This window comes from Bos indicus, chromosome 19 (assembly GCF_029378745.1).
Source record: "Bos indicus isolate NIAB-ARS_2022 breed Sahiwal x Tharparkar chromosome 19, NIAB-ARS_B.indTharparkar_mat_pri_1.0, whole genome shotgun sequence".
NCBI classification, from domain to species: domain Eukaryota; kingdom Metazoa; phylum Chordata; class Mammalia; order Artiodactyla; family Bovidae; genus Bos; species Bos indicus.
The window spans coordinates 30,311,880-30,331,149 of NC_091778.1; the positions used below are offsets into that span (position 1 = coordinate 30,311,880).

The following is a 19,270-nucleotide window of genomic DNA, read 5'->3' on the forward strand; positions in this document are numbered from 1 at the left end:
GAGATGGCAGTTTGATTTCACATTGGCAAGTCCTGCTTGGTTGAACATGTGTCTCAAGCAACTCGGTACGAGTTACAGAAGGGAAGTTTGCACATCACGTCCATCCACTGGTGTGTCTGTGTGTCTCTGTGGTTGTGTGTCTGTATGCGTGTGTCTGTGTGTATGTACAGGCAGCAGGCTGTCATTCTGAAACACAAAAGAACGTGTCTGATGCTTTATGGCTCATTCATGTACAATAATGGTATAAAAACAGGCACCAGAGTTTACCACACCAATGCCAGGATACTGGCTATCTTGGCAAACAGAGAAAGGGTCCGGGTGGGAAGGGATGGGCTCTTTCGATAGCATTTCTTAAGAGAGACATCTGAAACAAACTATTCTATCTTGATGGCCAGTGTGTTCTTTTATGTAATTGTATATGTTTGAGACAGTTTATAGTTAGAAAGAAAGCAACCTGAAAGCGTTACTAAGGTCCTGGTACCCTAGACTCTTGCTACAAAGAACACAATTCCTGGACCAGAAGCACTGGTACACCCTGGATATTTGCTCCAAATGTGATCTCATGATGTTCCCCAGACAGGGCGAATCAGAAACGATTTGCACAAGTTCCTTGGGTGATTCATGTGTACATCACAGTTGGAGGAGCACAAGTCGGTCTGCATAGAGCTTCCTGATTATCACAGGGTTCCAGAGAAAGGAAGACACCAGGGACTTCGCTCACGATGGGAAAACTCATGAGTGAACCCAACGATAATGGGTTAACCCTTCAAAGGGATCCCTAGAATGGCATCACTTGCTCACGTGTATTCAGATATGAAAGCGAAGGGAAGTGGGGGAGAGTTATGCCCAGTGCCTGGCTCAGGGTCTCCTCCCCAGTGAGCCACACCATTATCTGGGAGCTAAGCCTTGAGTAACAGAACCCACGTCAAGGGCTTGGTTCATTTTGCTCTTGGTCCAAGGCCAATGGCTGGGCCCTTGATCCCAAGGACTGAACTGGAGGGAAGAAAGTGGATATTTCACTGCAGTCACAGTCCCACCAAAAGCCTGGGCCTGACTGTGGGTAAGGTCACCCTTATAAACACAATATGAAATTCCCAAAGCTTTACTTGTTGATCCTGATGTTGAGAACATGCTTCACGAACCTCTGCAACATCAGGAAATAAAGTAGATGAAGGCAGGTGTGTCTCTTCCCTATGCAGTCCAAGGGTTTGAAATCAGACCCTTCTGAACAGTACGGGTTAAGGACACGGATTCTGGAACCGGATTACTGGGGTGTCATATAGCTCTACTGTTTACTAGCTGTGCAGCCTTGGACCAAGTTGATTCACCTGCCTGTGCCTCAGTTTCCTCATCTGTAAAATGGGGATAATAACAGTACTTTCAGAGAGCCACAGTGAAGATTAGACAAACCAAGAAAAAAAAAATGAAAAAGAAATACAAAGAACAAAATAAAAAAATAAACCACTTATGAAAAATATTTGCAATTCAAATGACAAAATGTTGATTTTCCTAACATAATCCCTGTCAATCAATCAATGAGAACAAGACCCGCCATCTGACAAGAAAATGGGAAGATAATATGAGTGAATCATTTTAAAAGTCACAGATGATTTAAAAGTCTATTTTTAAAATGCTCAACTCTACTAAAAAAGCAGTGTAAATTAAATTAGAAACAAAATACTATTTTTCACTAGATAGCTAGGATATCAAAATGAGACAGGATACAGTGTTGACAAGAGTTTAGGGAACAGGCATTCATAGAGAGTAGGCACACCCATCTGCAAAGCAACTTGGAAACATCCATCAGAATGAATACAAGCCTCTGACCCAGTTACACCCCCCCACATCCGGGGACATGCAGACACCCCCCCCCTCCCCCGCCCACAGAGAGGCATTTATAGTAACAGCATCGCTGGCATTGACAAACACTCTGAAATCATCTGAGAGTCCTACAAAAATCCATTAGGGGAATGATGAAATACATCTGGATACAATCATATACTTGCACGTTATTCAACTGTTTAGGAAATCTGATGTACATAAATGTACATAAATTGATGATGAAACAGACCTGTCTCTAAGATACATCTATTAAAATGTAAGTTCAGAACAGTATAATATGATATGTATATACATTTAAAAACATTAAAAAAAATTAGGGTGTGTCGACAGTGACTATCTGGAGAATAAGATTTTATATTCTTATGTGTTGATTAAAATATTTTGTCAAGCAGCAATATTGTTTTTGTAACATAATTATTTAACAGTTTCTGTAGTTAAGCTAATTTAAATGTGCCTTTCCTCTCCTTGGGTTTTCTTTCCTACTCCCAACAGGTGTAGCATGGCTTCTGTTTCTACTACTGTGCTATTAAAGATTTTTATATAAATGTTGCATTTATATTACATTATTCTGTTATGACATCTTTACATCATCTTATTTCCAAATGTCCCTAAGATGCTGTTTTTCATCCTTTAATGAACTAATTACACCAGGTTCAACAGAAGTTGGGGTGAAAAAGATTTAGAGACCAAACCATCCAATCCAAACCTTCTCTCACAGCACATATTCTAATCCCAGAAAGCAAAGTGCTTTACCTTTTTACCTTGTACACTGCGCAACTGGTTGTTAAGCTATATTGAAATTTTTTTAAAAAAACTTTCTTGCTGATTTTTCTCCCCCTTCCTTGTGCATTAGCTAATTTTTACCTCTAGGTGGAAGCAGAAGCTGACTCACAGGAATATTTTGGAGAGACTCTGAAACAGGGTTCTTTCTTTTCTTTTTTAAAAATATTTTCTTGGCTGCACTGCAAGGCATGAGGGTTCTTAGTTATCCAACCAGGTGTCAAACCTGCACCCCTTGCGCTGGAAGCGAGTAGTCTTAACCACTGAATTGCCAGAGAAGTCCCTGAAATACGATTATTTCTTTAAACAAAACGTCAGCCTCTATTCTGGGTCGGAAGTCCATCACTGGAGGAGAACCTTTGGAGAACTATTACCCGGGGAGGTGGGGCAACTTGGTGGGTGGGTGGGGTTTGCACTTCAAGGAACTCCAGGCAGGGGCAAGACCCCTCAATTCCAGGTCCTGGAGGAGTCAGCCCACCACCTGACCAGAGACCCTGGGCTTGGGCCAGAAGCAGCCCTCTCTGGGTAGGGTGTGGGGAGACCCCTCCCTCGCCACTGCTTCCCGCTCCACAGCCTGCACCAGTCTCACCCTGTGGAACGCATGTTCCCAGGCACCCCATCTCCCAGCCTCTCCTGTCCATGCCTCTGGGACCAGGTGAGGACAGAGAGGGCAGCAGGCGACAGGGCAGCACTCACCCGCCTGCGTGGACTTCCTCCGGGCCTTCTTGATGTCCTCCTCTGTCTTGTTGCTCAGCTTGATCTCCAGCTGCTGGGTCTTCATCTCCAAGTCTCTCTGCCGCTCCGTGAGGGCTTTTCGGGCCTGGGGTCCAAGGACGTGGAGTTAATCACAGGCTCAGAGACAGCAAGGGCCCACTGGGCCTGGCCTCCTATTTTAGGTTGCTGTTCAGTCGCTAAGTTGTTTCTGACTCTTTGCAACCCCGTGGACTGCAGCACGCCACACTCCCCTATCCGTCACTATCTCCTGGAGTCTGCTCATCATGTCCATTGAGTTGGTGATGCCATCCAACTATCTTGCCCTCTGCCACCCCCTTTTCCTCTTGCCTTTATTTAATCTTTGCCAGCATCAGAGTCTTTCCTAGGTAAGTCCTTTCTTTTCCCTGCTTTGGTAAATGAGGCTACAGGGGTTCCGTTAGGCTGAGTGGCCAGATCAGCATCACTCAGCCAGCTGGGGACCACACTGAGGCTGCAAAGCATCCTTTAATCCTTGGCCTAGAGCAAGCCCCCCAGAGCATGTTTTCACTGGAGCATGTACATGCACTGGGGACCCAGGCAGTCCTGAGACCACAGCTTCTCCAGGGAGGCAGGGACCACAGAGATCATCGACGTCACCTCCCAACAGTGCTCAGCAGCTGGTGACACCAGCCTCCCCCTTCTGGGGTGGAATGGGCCTGTCGGTGCTGGGCACTGGCAAGGTCTAGGGTGCCCGCAGAGGTAACACGGTCCTCTTCTCCCGCACCCCTCCCAAAGGCGCGGGGGTCAGCCCCGGGGGGAGACCTCTCTCTGCTCCATAACTGACCATCAGAGCTCCCAGCAAGGTCAGACCACCTTGGCCTCTGGGAGGGGGGTGGTCTAGTCAGAAGGGATTCTGCCAAGTGAGACCAAGACAAAGGGGCCCTGTGTGGACTGGCAGTACATCCAGGCTTCAGGACCCTCAAAATCAGGGTGTATCTTGTCTCACATTCTACAACCCCAAGGCAGGTGCAGCCTCTCCCACACTCACCGGGAATCTGAGCACCAGGGGAAGCACACACGTAACCTTCGGCCGGGGGAGGGGGTTCTCACACTACCCCGCAACCCCAGATCCGGCTGCAGGGGGGACAAACGCCCCCGCCAGGGCACATGGAGCCCCTGCCGGCCCCCAGCCCCTGCTCCCTCCAGCAGGACCCCTCCCACTCCGCGACCTGGGCCCTCACCTTCTCCACCGCTGCGTAGCGGCTGGCAAGCTGCTTGCGGAGGTCTGCGATGTGGTGGTCACACTTCTTCATGTCCTTCTTGAAGTTCTCGCGGAAGTTCATCAGGGGCTTCTCCACCTCGCTGTGCAGCTGTCGATGGGGGAGACACACTCAGGACCCGGGGGGCACAAGCTATGAGAGGAGGGAGGGGGTGCTCTCTCCCACCCCGTGGGTGAGGATGGATACCATCTCACAGGGAGGTCAGAGACACGTGGTTGTGTATGCAGTTGAGGAAGTCACCTCCACCGGCCAGGCCCAGGGTTCACACCAAAGGATGGGTTAGTGCCTGGAGCCCACCAAGTCCCTGTGGGCACCCTCTTCCTGTGTGAAGCCCGAAGAGCCTCCTCCAGGGCTTTGCTCAGATGTATCCCTTACTTTCTAAACTGGGAGCTTTGGGGACCATCCCTGTGACCTCAAACACTCAGCCACTATCACAAGGGCGACATTTAACCAGGCGATCTCGGGTCGGTTCTACTTATTGATCATCTACCACGTGCCAGGTGCAAGGACCACAGATGATGTGCACGTGGTCCAAATCTCCAGGAAGCCATGATCGGGGCTCACAGGGACCCTCCCTGGGCTGTGCCCGCTGGTCAGCGCGGAGGCTGGCGCACCCCCACGCCACCAGAGTGGACCAGCCTTGCACCTCTAGGGCCAGAGAAGGGCCCTTTATGCTCTGAGAGGCGCTGGGTGGCATCAGGTTTCCCAGCTTTCTTTTCTTTCATTCCTCTTTTCCACCCCACTCTCTTTGGAAGGAGAACTGTTACTTAAAACTTTTTTTTGAGGGTACGAACATGAGATGTATGTGACAACAGATAAATATGGACCTGCTGTGGTCAAAGGCACAGTCTAGCGGCCTCCCTGCCCCCGACTCAGCTTCTCAGAGCCTCACCCACCCTGTCTTGGCTCCTAAGGCCCCCAAAATAACCTCTAGGACCTCCTTGCTGGCCTCCTAGGGCCCCTGACTTGGCCTTCCAGGGTCTCTCAACCTCCACTCTTCCCACTGGGAATCAGAACTGAACCTCCCTGGATGGATGACATGCCAGCTCTGGGACTTCTCTCCCTCCTCACCAGGCTCTTTCTTGCTACATTACCTTTTCCCCAGAGGCCTCAAGGATGGAGGTGCTCCCTGTACCAAACCACTGATTACATGTTGACTCTGAACTCTAGGAGGGTGGAGGCCATGCTGGCTGGGCCCCTGTTGTATCCACAGTGCCTGGCCGGAGCTGGTACACAGGGGGCCCTCCTGCACTACTCAGAAAAATGAGATTTTCGGGGCCCGATGCTCTGGGTGACAAGATGATGCTTTGCTGGTGGGTGACCTTCAAAGTCTAATGGAGCCGGGGCTGCACTTCCACCTCTCCCCTCATGTTGGCTGTAATGTCTGCTATCATGTTTTTGAGCCCTGGGAAGATTCCTTGCACAGGAAAACACCCCCATCTGGTGGCAATCTGTAAGATGTTACAAACTTAACTGCTTTTGAGACCTAGGGAACCCCCTCCCCACACAGATTAGGCACTGGGGGAGGAAGGCGAGGGCTGCACAGTTGGCTGCCTTGGGAAACTGCTCCTGGTTGTGGGTCTATATGGGTTAACTTGGCTTGTTGACCCAGTAACTCTGAGCTCTCTTTCTGAGGCCCTGGACTGCGAGTGATTTCCATATATTCATATGCCCAGGAGTGACCTGCAGAGACTTGTCAATCCTCAGGATTTCTCGGTCCTGGCCCCAGACTGTGTGGTCTGGGGAGGGACCAAGATCCTGCCAGGACCCCCAAGGCTCTCCCCAAATTCCAAATGACATTCTGGAAACATCACACTACTGGCTGTTAGAAGTGATTCAATCCCATAGATTGAAGACCCACAGAGACTCACTCTATATTTTAAGTACTTTAACAAAAAGGCTAATTTTTTAAGAAAGTTGGCTAGATGTCTTTATACTCATTCTTAAGTTTTAAGCATTACAGGCTAACCAGGAGGCCAAAGTCCTCCACAGAAGTTTGTCCTTATGAACTTGAACTGGCCTGGCTTGGCTGCAATGGCCATTGAAGCCATTCAGTTTGCCTTTCAGAATTTCTGCCTCTTCCTTCCACGTCACTCATCAGAAGAGAGCAAGAGAAGTCTCAGGTTGGAAGGAATTTCAGACACCACAGGAAGACCTCGGAGAAACTGTGGGTTGGGTGACGGTATGCCACAATAAAGTGAGTGTCACAAAACAGTGAGTGTTGCAATAGAGCAGGTCACATGGATGCTCTGGTTTCCCAGTGTGCACGAGAGCAATGTTTTATACTACACTGTAGTCTATTAGGGCTTCCCAGGTGGCTCAGCGGTAAAGAATTCGCCTGCCAATGCAGGAGACGCAGGAGATGTGGTCCCTGGGTCAGGAAGACCCCCTGGAGGAGGAAATGGCAATGGACTCCAGTATTCTTGCCTGGAAAATCTCATGGACTGAGAAGCCTGCGGGCTACGGTCCACAGAGTTGAAAAGAGTCGGTCATGACTGAGCAAGCATGCATGTAGTTTATTAAGTGTGCAATAGCAGTGTATCTTAAAAATATTCATGTCTTAATTTTAAAAATACTTATTACTTGGATTTCCCTGGTGGTCCAGTGGTTAAGAATCTGTGCTCCCAAGCCAGGGGGCACAGGTTCGATCCCTGGTCGGGGAGCTAAGATCTTGCATGCTGTGGGTATGGTCAAAAGAAAAATATTTATTACCAAAAAATGCTAACCATCATCTGACAATGCAGGGTTGCCACACATCTTCAATTTGTAAAAAAGACACACTAAAGCCAAGTACTATATAGAACAAGGATGCCTGTATCTGGTCCCGTGTTTCTCAAACAGTGCATTGCTAAGAGCTGTGAAATGGTTAGTGGATCAGGACGGCTTTTTGATGAGCATAGCCCAGACATGAAGAGGAAACATCAGAGATGTTTTAGCCACATACGGGGGTATCTGTATGTGATTATCTAGGTGTGGATACGTGTGTGTTCCGGGTGGCCATGGAAAATGTATAACTGGGTCACAGTCAAGTCAGTTTCAAGTCTCACTGATTTGGTCCAAACACTTCACTTCACACTTGAAAAAAATGGAAGCCCAGAGATGCTAAGTGGCTTCTCCCAAGATCACAAAGCTTGTGAGTGATAGCACTGATAAAAAATCATTTTTTTTATCATTCTCTTGAGGCCCTCTGTGCCCCCCAAAAATCTTCTGGCTGAATACATGGCCTCGATTGCATGATTAAATTTTCTCCCATCGCAAGGAATTTTTCTATTCTCTCTTCCTCACCCAGAAGCAGGTATAACTTCCTTTATACAGAGCAATCTTATTTCTTTAATAGTCTGTTGCTTTGAACAATGGCTCGAGCTAGGAGACTTAGAAAAGCCTAAGATCCCTGGAATGAAATTGCATTTCTTAAAGAGCTCTTGCCCCTCGACACAGAATACTCAGGAAGGACATTTTCAAGGAGCCTTTTTGGAGCAGATGTTAAAATGGGTTTTGCACACGTGGAGCTCTATTTATCTATGGTGGATGGATAGTCTTTTCTTTTTAAGGGATTGTCATACAATCACTGGGCTGCTACTATGGCTGCCTGAGGCCACCAACATTGACTGATGGACTGGAGGCAGCAGACATCTTATGGAAAAATCTATGTGTGAATTTTGTGTTAGTATTTTTCAGAAGCCTCCCATCAGCTAGATGAAGTCAGCTCTGAATTAAAACATCCCTGCATTTGGAAGATCAGCCTGTACCATGGTGGACAGCCCCTAAGAGAGGGCAGTGTGCTTCAGCACAGAGTTCTGGGTTTTAAATGCCACTGGTCTGCCCAGAGGAAAGGGCCAGGGGTCAAGGCTCCAACCCACTCAGTCTTCTCCTTTGTTTCCTCAATAGCTGAGCCCACTTGGCTATGTGACCACGGGCTGTGACTTGACCTCTTTGTTCCTTCTCATTTGTGAAACGGCAATGTTGTCTTGCATTATGCCTTATACAACTGAGGGAGATGAGTTACATCCTGCACATGAAACTCATGTAACGGTGATACTGTGATACATGGGGTTGGCTGCATATGTTAGGATTTTCCCATGTCCAGAAAATCCCATATGGACTTTTTGGCCCACCAAATGACAACGTGTTTATTTTGCTCTTCATCCCCGCTCCTGGCCGGAACTCCTGGAGCCTTTGTAATTTCCTAAACAACAAAGGTGCTGAGAGAGCGTCTTCTGGCTTAATATTTGGTCTTTGAGCCCAGTTCTGACACCAACTCCTACATTTCTTAGAATTTCTTATGAGACGAGTCTTGGTGGGCTCCTGGATAGGGGTTTGTCACCAAAAAGATCAGGCCATGATTGGAACTTTCAGCCCCTTCCTCTGATCCCTTGGAGGGAGAGGAAAGGGGCTGGAGACTGGGTTAATAATTATGCCTATGTGATGAAGGGCTTCCCTGGGAGCTCGGCTGGTAAAGAATCCGCCTGCAATGCAGGAAAGCCCAGTTCGATTCCTGGCTTGGGAAGATCCCCTGAAGAGGGATAGGCTACCCATTCCAGTATTCATGGGCTTCCTGGTAGCTCAGATGGTAAAGAATCCACCTGCAGTGAGGGAGACCTGCGTTTGATCCCTGGGTTGGGAAGATCCCCTGGAGGAGGGCATGGCAACCACACTCCAGTATTCTTGCCTAGAGAATCCCCATGGACAAGGAGCCTGGTGGGCTACAGCCCATGGGGTCACAAAGAGTCAGACACAACTGAGAGACTAACACACAGCACATGTGATGAAACCTCCACAAAAGTCTGAAAAATCACAGGGTCCAAGAGGTTCTGAGTTGGTGAACACACCCACGTGCTGGGATGTGCATCCCCAGCACCATGGGGACAGACACCTGCACTCAGGACCCTTTCTTACCTGACCCTGAGCATCTGTTCATCTGTGGCCTTTATCATACCCTTTAATATATAATAAACTGATGAATAAGTGTCTCCCTGAGTTTTGTGAGCTCTTCTAATAAGTTACCAAACCTGATGAGGGGATCACTCAAAACCCTGATTTGCAGCCAAGTGGGACAGAAGTTGTGAGTAACCCGGTGACCCACTATTTATAACAGCCGTCTGAAGCAAGGGTGGCCTCGTGGGACTGAGTCCTTAACCTGCAGGATCTGATGCTGAGCTCGGGGCAGTTAAGTGTCAGAAGTGAATTACACTGTAGGACCTCCAGCTGGGGTCAGGGAATTGGTCAGTGTGGGGAAAACCCAGACATTTGGTGACTAGAAGTAGTGCTGTGAGTATGTGTAAGAATTTGCTTAGTCGTGTCCGACTCTTTGCAACCCCATGGACTGTAGGCCGCCAGGCACCTCTGTCCATGGAATTCTCCGGGCCAGAATACTGGAGTGGGTAGCCATTCCCTTCTCCAAGGGATCTTCCCGACCCAGGGATCGAATCCAGGTCTCCTACATTGCAGGCGGATTCTTCACCGTCTGAGCCGCCAGTGCTGTGAGCAGCAGTAGTAAAAAGTAAGATTATAGGAGAACTGCATGGGGGAGGGCTCTGTCTCCCAGTGAGCACTTCACAAATGACTGAGAATCAGGGGCCTGCTGATGGGGAGAAAAGGTCACCAGGATTCCCGGGGATCCAGCAGGTGACCATTTAGAAGCCTGCAGACTTGGCTCCCAGCCTCGATGCTCACAATGCTCACGACACAGCCTCACCATTCATCTCACGGTCAATGGAGGTTTCTACAGCTGCAGAGATTGGAGCTGCTGGGGGTTAGGAGAGCAGGAGGGAGACCTAGAGGGAACACTGCTGTGATTTACAGCTTAAAAATAACTCACTGCTCTGTATACAAGGTTCAAAGGCGACTCGTTTACGGGGCTCCTTTCTCCACCAGTGCTCGAGAGGCAATTTCCTTGTGAAACGGTTGGTGTCTAAGGTTAGTGTGCCCTTGTTGGTCCAGTTCTCACTCACGTTTGGGTGTCAACTCCCTCTCGGGGCACCAGCATCCTTCAGGAGTGGGGAGCTGGTAATGGCACTGTTTCTCCTCCCACCTCCGCTCTTTATAAAGCTCCTTCGCACATCTCAACTGTATGAGTCATTCATTCTGCCCTTGGTGTGCAGAGAACCATCATGGGGCAGGGTGGGGAGACATGGAAACAAAGCCAGTTTCCTGTCCCCCAACAGTGCACAAAGCCCAGAAATGCAACTGCTGTGGGAAAAGCACTAGAAAAGAGACAGGATTAGCGAGTGCTGAGCGTGGAAATCTCGGGAAAGAGCAGCCATCTTGGGGGATGCCACCTTCAAGTAGTAAAGGAGGTGGCGTACCCCTCAATTTTAAAGTGTGGGCTTATAGGCAATTCTAATCAATGTCCTGCGCTAAGCCATAATGGAAAAGAAAATGTAAAAAGAATGTCTTTGAAAGTGAAAGTCGCTCCGTCATGTCCGACTCTTTGCAACTCCATGGACTATACAGGCCATGGAATTCTCCAGGCCAGAATACTGGAGTGTGTAGCCTTTCTGTTCTCCAGGGGATCTTCCCAACGTAGGGATCGAACCAAGGTCTCCAGCACTGCAGGCGGATTCTTTACCAGCGGAGCCACAAGGGAAGCCCAAGAATACTGGAGTGGGTAGCCTATCCTTTCTCCAGCGGGATCTTCCCAGCCTAAGAATCAAACCAGGGTCTCCTGCATTGCAGGAGGATTCTTTACCAGCTGAGCTATCAGGGAAGCCCTAAAAAAAAGAATGTCTATGTTGTATGTAACTGAGTCACTCTGCTATACAGGAGAGATCAGCACAGCATTGTAAATCAGCTATGTGGGGTGCTGTGCTAAGTCACTAAGTCGTGTCTGACTCTTTGCAACCCCATGGACTGTAGCCTGCCAGGGAATTTCTCCAAGCAAGAAAACTGGAGTGGGAAGCCATTCCCTTCTCTAGGGGGACCTTTCCAACCCAGGGATCGAACCTGGGTCTCCTGCAATGCGGGCAGATTCTTTACCGTCTGAGTTACCAGGGAAGCCCAAGCCTCACCATGGCCCAGGGTTAAACTTGGAGGGATTTTGTGAGTTGATTAGGAAAGAACAACCAGTATTAAAAATTCAATGGTCTAAACTTAAAATTAACAAACTGTATTAAAAACAAAGGTAGCACATACCCTCACACCCTCCTATTAACGACATCTGACTATTATCTGCACTCTTGATGGATGTGTATGGCTTTCGATGCTATTTTGTTGGTACAGGGGAGCAACCATCTATTGCTAGCATCTCTTCCTGACTCTTGAAATTTACACCATGGAAACCAGGCAACACCACACACTGGAGCAGCAGCTGCACATGTGTGTATAAGACCAACCCAGGGAGGGGTTACCTTGGCAGAGAACTTGAGGTGAACTTCAGCCTCATCTGCAAGGCTCTTCTTCACCTGCGCCCACGCTTCTCCCAGGGAGCTGCAACACCAAGGAGACGGTGAGGCTCGAGGACGGACGCACTGACCTCAGGGCAGACGCCACAGCCCTCCCCCCATGAGGCAGGATGGTGGGTCTTGACTCCGAGTCCCTGGGGAACGTACGATGCCTGAGACCATGGACTTGGATGAGGAGGAGGTCGGGCACAAAACAAACATGAGTACCATGCCTTGACCTATGGGACTGGAAAAGCCACCCCCAAACGAGCTGAGCATCGCACAGCTGAGAGAACTGACTGCAGCAGCCAGCTGAGTGCCTGCGAAGTGTCCAGAAGCCCAGAGGATTAGGCAGATGGGGCTGGTGGGGGGTGTCATGAGGGCCCTGATACCTGTCCCATGACTGTCCCCTGCCTTCCCGTCACCCTCCCTGGTTTGTTGTTGAGGGGTGCAAACACCTGCTGGCAAACAAGGAGGGAGAATGGGTGCCTTTCCAGGGAGAAGCCCTTCTCTAACAGAAGGTATCACACAGCCCTGCCTCCAGGCAAACCTCCAGTGGCCTGACTTCTGGGGGGGCGGGCTAAGATGGACCATCTGGGTCTAGGGGCCTCCTAGGGCTGCCCACACAGCTGAGAAGGCTCGCCATCCCCATCTTCAGGAACATGGCCTCCCGACCCATGCTCTAGAACCTATTCTGGCCAATAATAAAGCCCCAGTGCTGCCCACAGCCAACCAGAGAATGGCAGAGTCCTCTAAGCTAAATTGCTTTTCCACTTGAAAGAGATGTTCCAAGTACAAGCAATCTCCCAAAGTCCCCTGGACTTTTGAAAGCATGCCCCCATGCTCCAATCTCCCTGACTGAGAACTCTTGAACCTCTCTGACCTTCCCACTGATGCTCCTGCATTCTTGCTCGAGACCTCTTCACCCAGCCAGTATACCAGGGCTGAACGGTCAGTTGACTTCCTTTCATCAAAAAGCCACTTCCCCCAGAGAATTCATTAAACTCGAGTGGCAAAACCTGATTAAAAGACAGCCTGCTGCGAGGCTTCTGGGTTCTGAGCTGAGCAACCAGCAGCTGAAAATTACCCAACAGAACAGAATGGATCCCTCTGATCAGAGTCCAGGCCTGTCTGGTGGTGGTGCTGGCTCAGGCCAGGGTGGGTGTTTACGGGAAGTGCCTGACCGATTTTATCTAGGATTCGGACAGCAAAGAAAGGTCCCCTTGGGTGATTCTGGCTGGGGGGCCCACCTGAGAAGGGATTGGGAATTGGGATGATGCAAGCTGCTGACGTCTGTCTTGGCCTGAAGGGCCTGAGCTCATGGGAGCTGGGTTGGGGCCATGCTGGGTGGCCTGTACCCTCACCTGACTGGGCAGATGGGTAGAGGGCCTGGGGTGGGGAGAAGGAGGGAGTGGAAGGAGTCATGAGAGTCATACAGATATGGGATCAGAATACCAGGTTCAGAAAAAGATTTATCCAAATATGGGTGATCTACGTGCAATAAAGGTGCCAAGCATCTTCACGGAGAAACGGACAGCCTTTCAACACCAGGTGTAGAGACAACTCTACATCCACAGGGAAAAAGAAATCCTGCCCCTGACCCCACGCCACGCACACAGGTGACCTCCAGATGGATCACACAACTAGGATAAAAGTCAACTGCTCACAGCAGCAGTCCTGGGGAGAAGCGGGAGCTCCATGACAGTGAGGTCAAAGGGGGCGTTTCTCCCTGCAGCGAAGCTACTCACCAGCCTGCGGGAGATTTGAACAAGAGCCCAGAAGCCCTGCTGGTGCTGAGTGTTTGTAAGTCAGCTGTTAGCAAAGCACACGGTCAATAACTGGCCCAGGGACGGTGACAGTGGCCTGAGACTGTCATCTGGACTATTGGGAGGAAAGGCGGAAGCACAGTTTCACACTTAGGGCCGTGTCCTTGGCCCCACTGCTGGGTTGGGCCCCCACAGGCAGGAGGACATCACTCCAAACACGTGGACGGGCCTATCTGAGCTGGTTCAGCCCCCTTGCAATATCTTAGCCAGCCTTGGAGCCACATCACAACTTAGGAAAAAAAGCCATTTAGAAATTCTCTCATTGAAGACTGTGATAAGAGGTTGATGGGAAAAAACAAACAAACAAACAAACACCCCAAGACATAATTTCTATTCCAGAACACCATCTGGGGCCTGCTAAATCAAAATCCACGTTACTGTCACAATTACCAACCAGGAAAGATCAAAATCCTTTCCACACAGGAGAGCAAAACTGAAGGCAGGATTCATCTCCTGATTCTGTTTATTCTGTACACACCCTGTGGAATCTGAGGGCAACTCAAGTCTCCCCATCAGCATCTTCCTAGGCTACCCTACATCTCTAGGCTCCAGCGTCATGCTCTGAAAGTTTCAGGTGGAAGGGCTGACGGACAGAGCCATGTGTGAATGCAAAGCGGCAGGGCGGCAGGTTGTGAACAGTGGCCCATGTGCCTCCTGGAAGAAGCGTGTGTGTGGGAGCGGGACGTGGGTACGGGGCTGATGGGGTACGGGTTCACGGCTGTGTTGCAGGTGAGCAATGCCAATCCATGACTGTGAGTGTGTGGTGGATTGCCCGTGTTTGTGGCTGCACATGTGTACTGCATGCTGGTGAGGCCTGACTCTGGACTCGTGTAGCTGGGAGCATATGCCATGTGCATGGGCAGGATGGAGTGTCTCTGGCAGTGGCCCAGGCTGAGGAGGTGGAATTTCTTAGGAGCAGTAGTACGACACTGCAGGGCGTGGGAACACGTAGGAAAGCCCCATCCCCAGTTCAGAGGGGAGACTCCCTCATGGGTCCCCTCCTGCCCTGGTCCCAGACTGGGTACATGGAGCAGGAGGAGGCTGGAGGCAGCTTCCCTGATGTCCCTAGAAGGGACACTGGCCATGCAGGGCGATCCTGTGGTTTGTGGCCTGCTGCGTCAGTAAAAACCATTCCAACCTCTTGGCTGCATGGCAAGCCCACGAAAAGGCCCTAATCAAAGCTATGTTTGGTTGGCAAAGCCCTGTTCCCTGGAGAATTCAAGCTATGAAGGCAGATTCGAGCTTGTTCAACATCACGGCTCTCTGATGACTATGACAGAGTATCTTCCATCCCTAGGAAGTCTCTATTTGAATCTTCATAGGAGGGATTCAAATAGAGACTGCACTGCAGGGAGGTCAGACTAGAGAGGGGACTTCGGGGGGCCTTTCAGCTCTTACCTCCTGAGATTCTGGTTTTGTTTTGTGATTGAGGGGAAATTCACTTAACACAAATGTAACCAGGGGATTTCCCTGGTGGCCTGATGGCTAAGACTCAGTGCTCCCAATGCAGGGGAGCACTGGGTTTGACCCCTGATCAGGGAACTAGATCCCACATGCCGCAACTAAGATCCAGCACAGCCAAAGAAATATTTTCTTAAAAATTAACCACTTCAAAGAGAACAAGCATTTACTACATTGGCCATCCTGGGCAACCACCACCTCTATCTAGTTCCAAAGCTTTTTTTATCAATATCATCTGTGATGGACTGAATGCTTGTGTTGTTCCCTAAATCCATAGGTTGGAACTCTAGCCTGCAGTGTGGCTGTTATTTGGACATTTATCTGTTACTCTAAGGAAGTAATTAGGGTTAAAGGAGGTCATAAGGGTGGGGCCCTGATCTGATAGAATTTGTGTCCTCATAGGAAGAGATACCAGAGAGTTCCTTCTCTCTCCTCACCAAGGGAAAGCCACCTGCCACACAGGAGAGAGCTCTTACGGGACACTAACCCTGCTGGCACCTTGACCTTAGACTTCCCAGCCTCCAGAATCGGGATTAATTAAATTTCTGTGGCTTAAGTCATAAGGCTTAAGTCACTCAGCCTATGGTATTCTATTATAGCAACCTGAGCAGATGAACATACACCCCAGAAGGAAACTTTGTACCCATTAAACAGTTGCTCCCAGTCCCCTTTCCCCCAACTCCTGATAACCACCAATCTTCATTCTGTCTCCATGGATCTGTCTATTCTGGACATTTCTAAATGGAATCCTATAACATACAACCTTTGCATCTTGCTTCTTCCACTTAGTATAATGTTTTTGAGGTTCATCCACATGGTAACGAGGATCAGTACTTCATTCCTTTTTATGGCTGCATAACATTCCTATCCATATAGCCAATGTGGACAGACTAAAATTAGCTTATGCATTCATCCTTGATGGACATTTTGGTTATTTCCACTTGGTGACTATAATAAATCATGCTGCTATGAACATGCATGTACATATATTTGAATATCTGCTTTCAGTTCTTCTGGATATAAACCTAGGAGTGGAATTGCTGGGTCCTGTGGGAGTTCTGGTTAGTTTTCTGAGACATTGCCAAACTGTTTTCCATAGCAGCTGTGCCGATCTGCCTTACCACCAGCAGGCTGAAACTATGTTAACATATGGAGCTCAGAAGGCAGCAATCTACCCCCAACTAGGGACTCTTCTGTGGCCAGAAGGGTGGGGCTGGGCCTCCCCCAGCCAAGGTCCCACCCACGGAGGTCTGGATGGTCACAGCTGGAGGGTGAGGGAAGCCTGGGCCTAGGCTCACAGGAGAGATTCTAACCAAGGGGCCAGGTGTGGAATCCTCCCACATCTAGTTTCTTGCCAGCCTGCTCTCGGAGACAAGGGAGCAGGGGTGGGCATCTGGAGGCTGGTTCCAAGCTACTGGGGAAAGGGCAGAAGGGGTCCTGGCATACTCCAGCATCTGCCAGGAGGCCCTTGGCTGCTAATGAGTAAATAATGTGGAAGCACAACCTTGAGCATGGATGCCCACACCTGGAGTCATGGCTGGTCAACTGGAGCCATGAATGCCCACCTTGAACCAAGAATGTTCACCATTAACCATGAATGCCCACTTTGAATCATGGGCACCCACCTTCAGCCAGGTGCATGGAGACCTCACCATCCATATGGGACCATGGCAATGACCAGTGATCAGTGAAAAGGGATCCTCCCCTTTCTTGAGTGTCCCTCCCCCTCCCTACCCCACTCCCTGTTCCTCCTACTCACCCCTCCTCCTGTGCGGCCAAGGAGTTCTGAGAGAGCTTAGCTAAGTTCTTCGCATATTCCTCTTCAATCTTTATCCTGCAAAGGGAGAAAACCCAACATGTCAGCTCCTCAGAGCTAGACCGTGGATCTGACCTGCAGCCTTGCTGCTCATTAACGGTGTAAAGACCATTAGCTCTGCAAGTACGTGGCTCTTGTCTTTCCACCCGACTCACAGTAGGTGCTTAATATGAGCTGAATGAAGGAATGAAATTGAACCTCGATCTGCAAAGTCGGGGATTGGTGCCTGTGTGAGGATGAAAAGTGGTCATCTGCATAGCCCCTAGCACAGGACTGGACACACGGCAAACACTTAAATGAAGAGATGTAATTGGTAATGGACCACGGCTGCCCTGCCCCTAAGTGAGAGCTCTGGCGTGAGAGCCTGCAAGGTAGCCACAGCCCCTAAGAAGCAGGAAGAGAACGCTGTCCATGTTCTCCCAGCCCTCAAGGCCACCAACTTCCCAGCCTGCAGGGTGCAAGCATCTCCATGGAAACCAGTGGTGCCCAGCAGATGCCACATCCCCAGAGAGGGAAGTTGCCTTGGATTTCACTTTCAGCAGGCCCTTGACACACTTTCAAGGCAGCTCTCCGGGGAGGGGTCTGTATTATCTGCCACAACTGTGTAAAACGTGTTGTCATGGCATTAGTCACTGTCTAAGCAGTCCCCTGAGGAGCCATGCTTGTGATGACCAGAGCCGGCCAGACGGCTGGGGCCTCAGAGAGGCCCCTAGTCCGTCATCTGGGAAACGAAACAAACCCAGAAATGCTCCCAGGGCTGCAGCATTTGCTTCTTGGCTTCTCAGGAGCTGAAGCGTGAAAGGATGTAGAGAGAGCGACCTGATCGAATCTCCGGGCAGCATTCGGGGGTCACGATCACTTCCCACGTCAGTGCTGAGAGGCCCAGTCTCGGTCCTTCTCTCACCACCACCTCTGCCATCTCCACATCCTCCCAAGCCCGCCTCCCTCGCTTTCTCTCCATCCAGAGAGTCTTTAGTCCCTCCTCTCCCCAGGAGGATGTGGACGGTCAGCCTGCAGCTTCCGGCCAGGAGATCTCTCGAGAAAGCAGATCTAACCATGTCAAAACCACGTCACACTCTTAGCTTCAAAAGTTCAGCAATGCCAACTGTGTGTACCGGGCACGAGGCCTGTCCTCTCCAGGGCTGATGCCAGCCTTGCTCCCCTAAGCTGAGGTCACGTGCTTCACCGGACGGCTGGCCTCCCACCCTGGCCCAGCTCTTGCTTCTGCACCTCAGGTCCCACCCCTCCTGGCTCTGAAAGGTGCCCCTTCGAGACCCTAGGTGGACTGAGAAGTCTCAAGAGTCCACCTGTCCCAGGGAAGACCAGGGTTCTCGCATGTATGGTTCCATTTATTTATTAATGTGACGTCTTTATGAAAGCATAAACCACAAGTATGTTCAAACTTGGCTTTTCTAGCCATTTTCCTCTTGGCCTGGTGTCTACTATTGTTTTCTGACACCTGAACTACACAGTCTCTCAATTTCCTACCTGTTTCATAGGCCATAAAGCAAAGATTTGATTCTATCTATAGAAAATAGGCCTCCTAAAGGAAAGCAGGTGCTTTAACATACCACAGAATTGTTACTGAATTACTGTTGCTGTAAGTAAAAAAGAAACATTGGGACTTCCCTGGCTGTCTAGTGACTGAGACTCTGCACTTCCAATACAGGGGGCGTGGGTTCGAACCCTGGTTGGTGAACCAACATCCCACATGCCTCTCAGCATGGCCCCAAAAAAAATTATTTCAAAAATACATTGCCATTTACCGTAAATATTTCCAGTGTGCCTTTGAAATTCCAGATATGAAGTTGTGTGTATGTATGTGTGTGAGGGAGGGGGGTAAGCATATGTGTGTGAATGTGCAGGTAAATGTCAGCTTAACAGAGTCTCATAACTTGGGAGAGCCTGGGGAGGGAGGGAGATGGAGAAGGAGCTTGTCACTATAACTTTCCCCACTTCCATTAGGCTGAATTCATCATTCCCTTGGCTTTGCTGATGTCTCAAGCGGTAAAGAATCCCTTGCCAATGCAGGAGACACAGGTTTGATCCCTGGGTGGGGAAGATCTCCTGGAGGAGGAAATGGCAACCCAGTCCAGTATTCTTGCCTGGAGAATTCCATGGAAGAGGAGCCTGGCGGGCCACAGTCCAGGGGGTTGCAAAAGAGTCAGACATGACTGAGCAGGCATGCGTTGT

General features: G+C 49.7%; 1 protein-coding gene across 7 annotated transcripts in view; it reads right to left on the reverse strand.

The window, feature by feature from the left end:
• GAS7 (growth arrest specific 7) overlaps positions 1-19,270 on the reverse strand; it is a 210,456-nt gene that overhangs the window by 9,091 nt on the left and 182,095 nt on the right. For all 7 annotated transcript variants that reach the window (XM_019981774.2, XM_019981775.2, XM_019981777.2 and 4 more), the window contains 4 exons: positions 17,021-17,095; positions 11,942-12,020; positions 4,557-4,685; positions 3,319-3,442 (listed from right to left, as the gene is read on the reverse strand). In XM_019981774.2, coding sequence (XP_019837333.1) covers positions 3,319-3,442; positions 4,557-4,685; positions 11,942-12,020; positions 17,021-17,095 — 407 coding nt within the window. The remainder of the gene's footprint in view (positions 1-3,318; positions 3,443-4,556; positions 4,686-11,941; positions 12,021-17,020; positions 17,096-19,270) is intronic.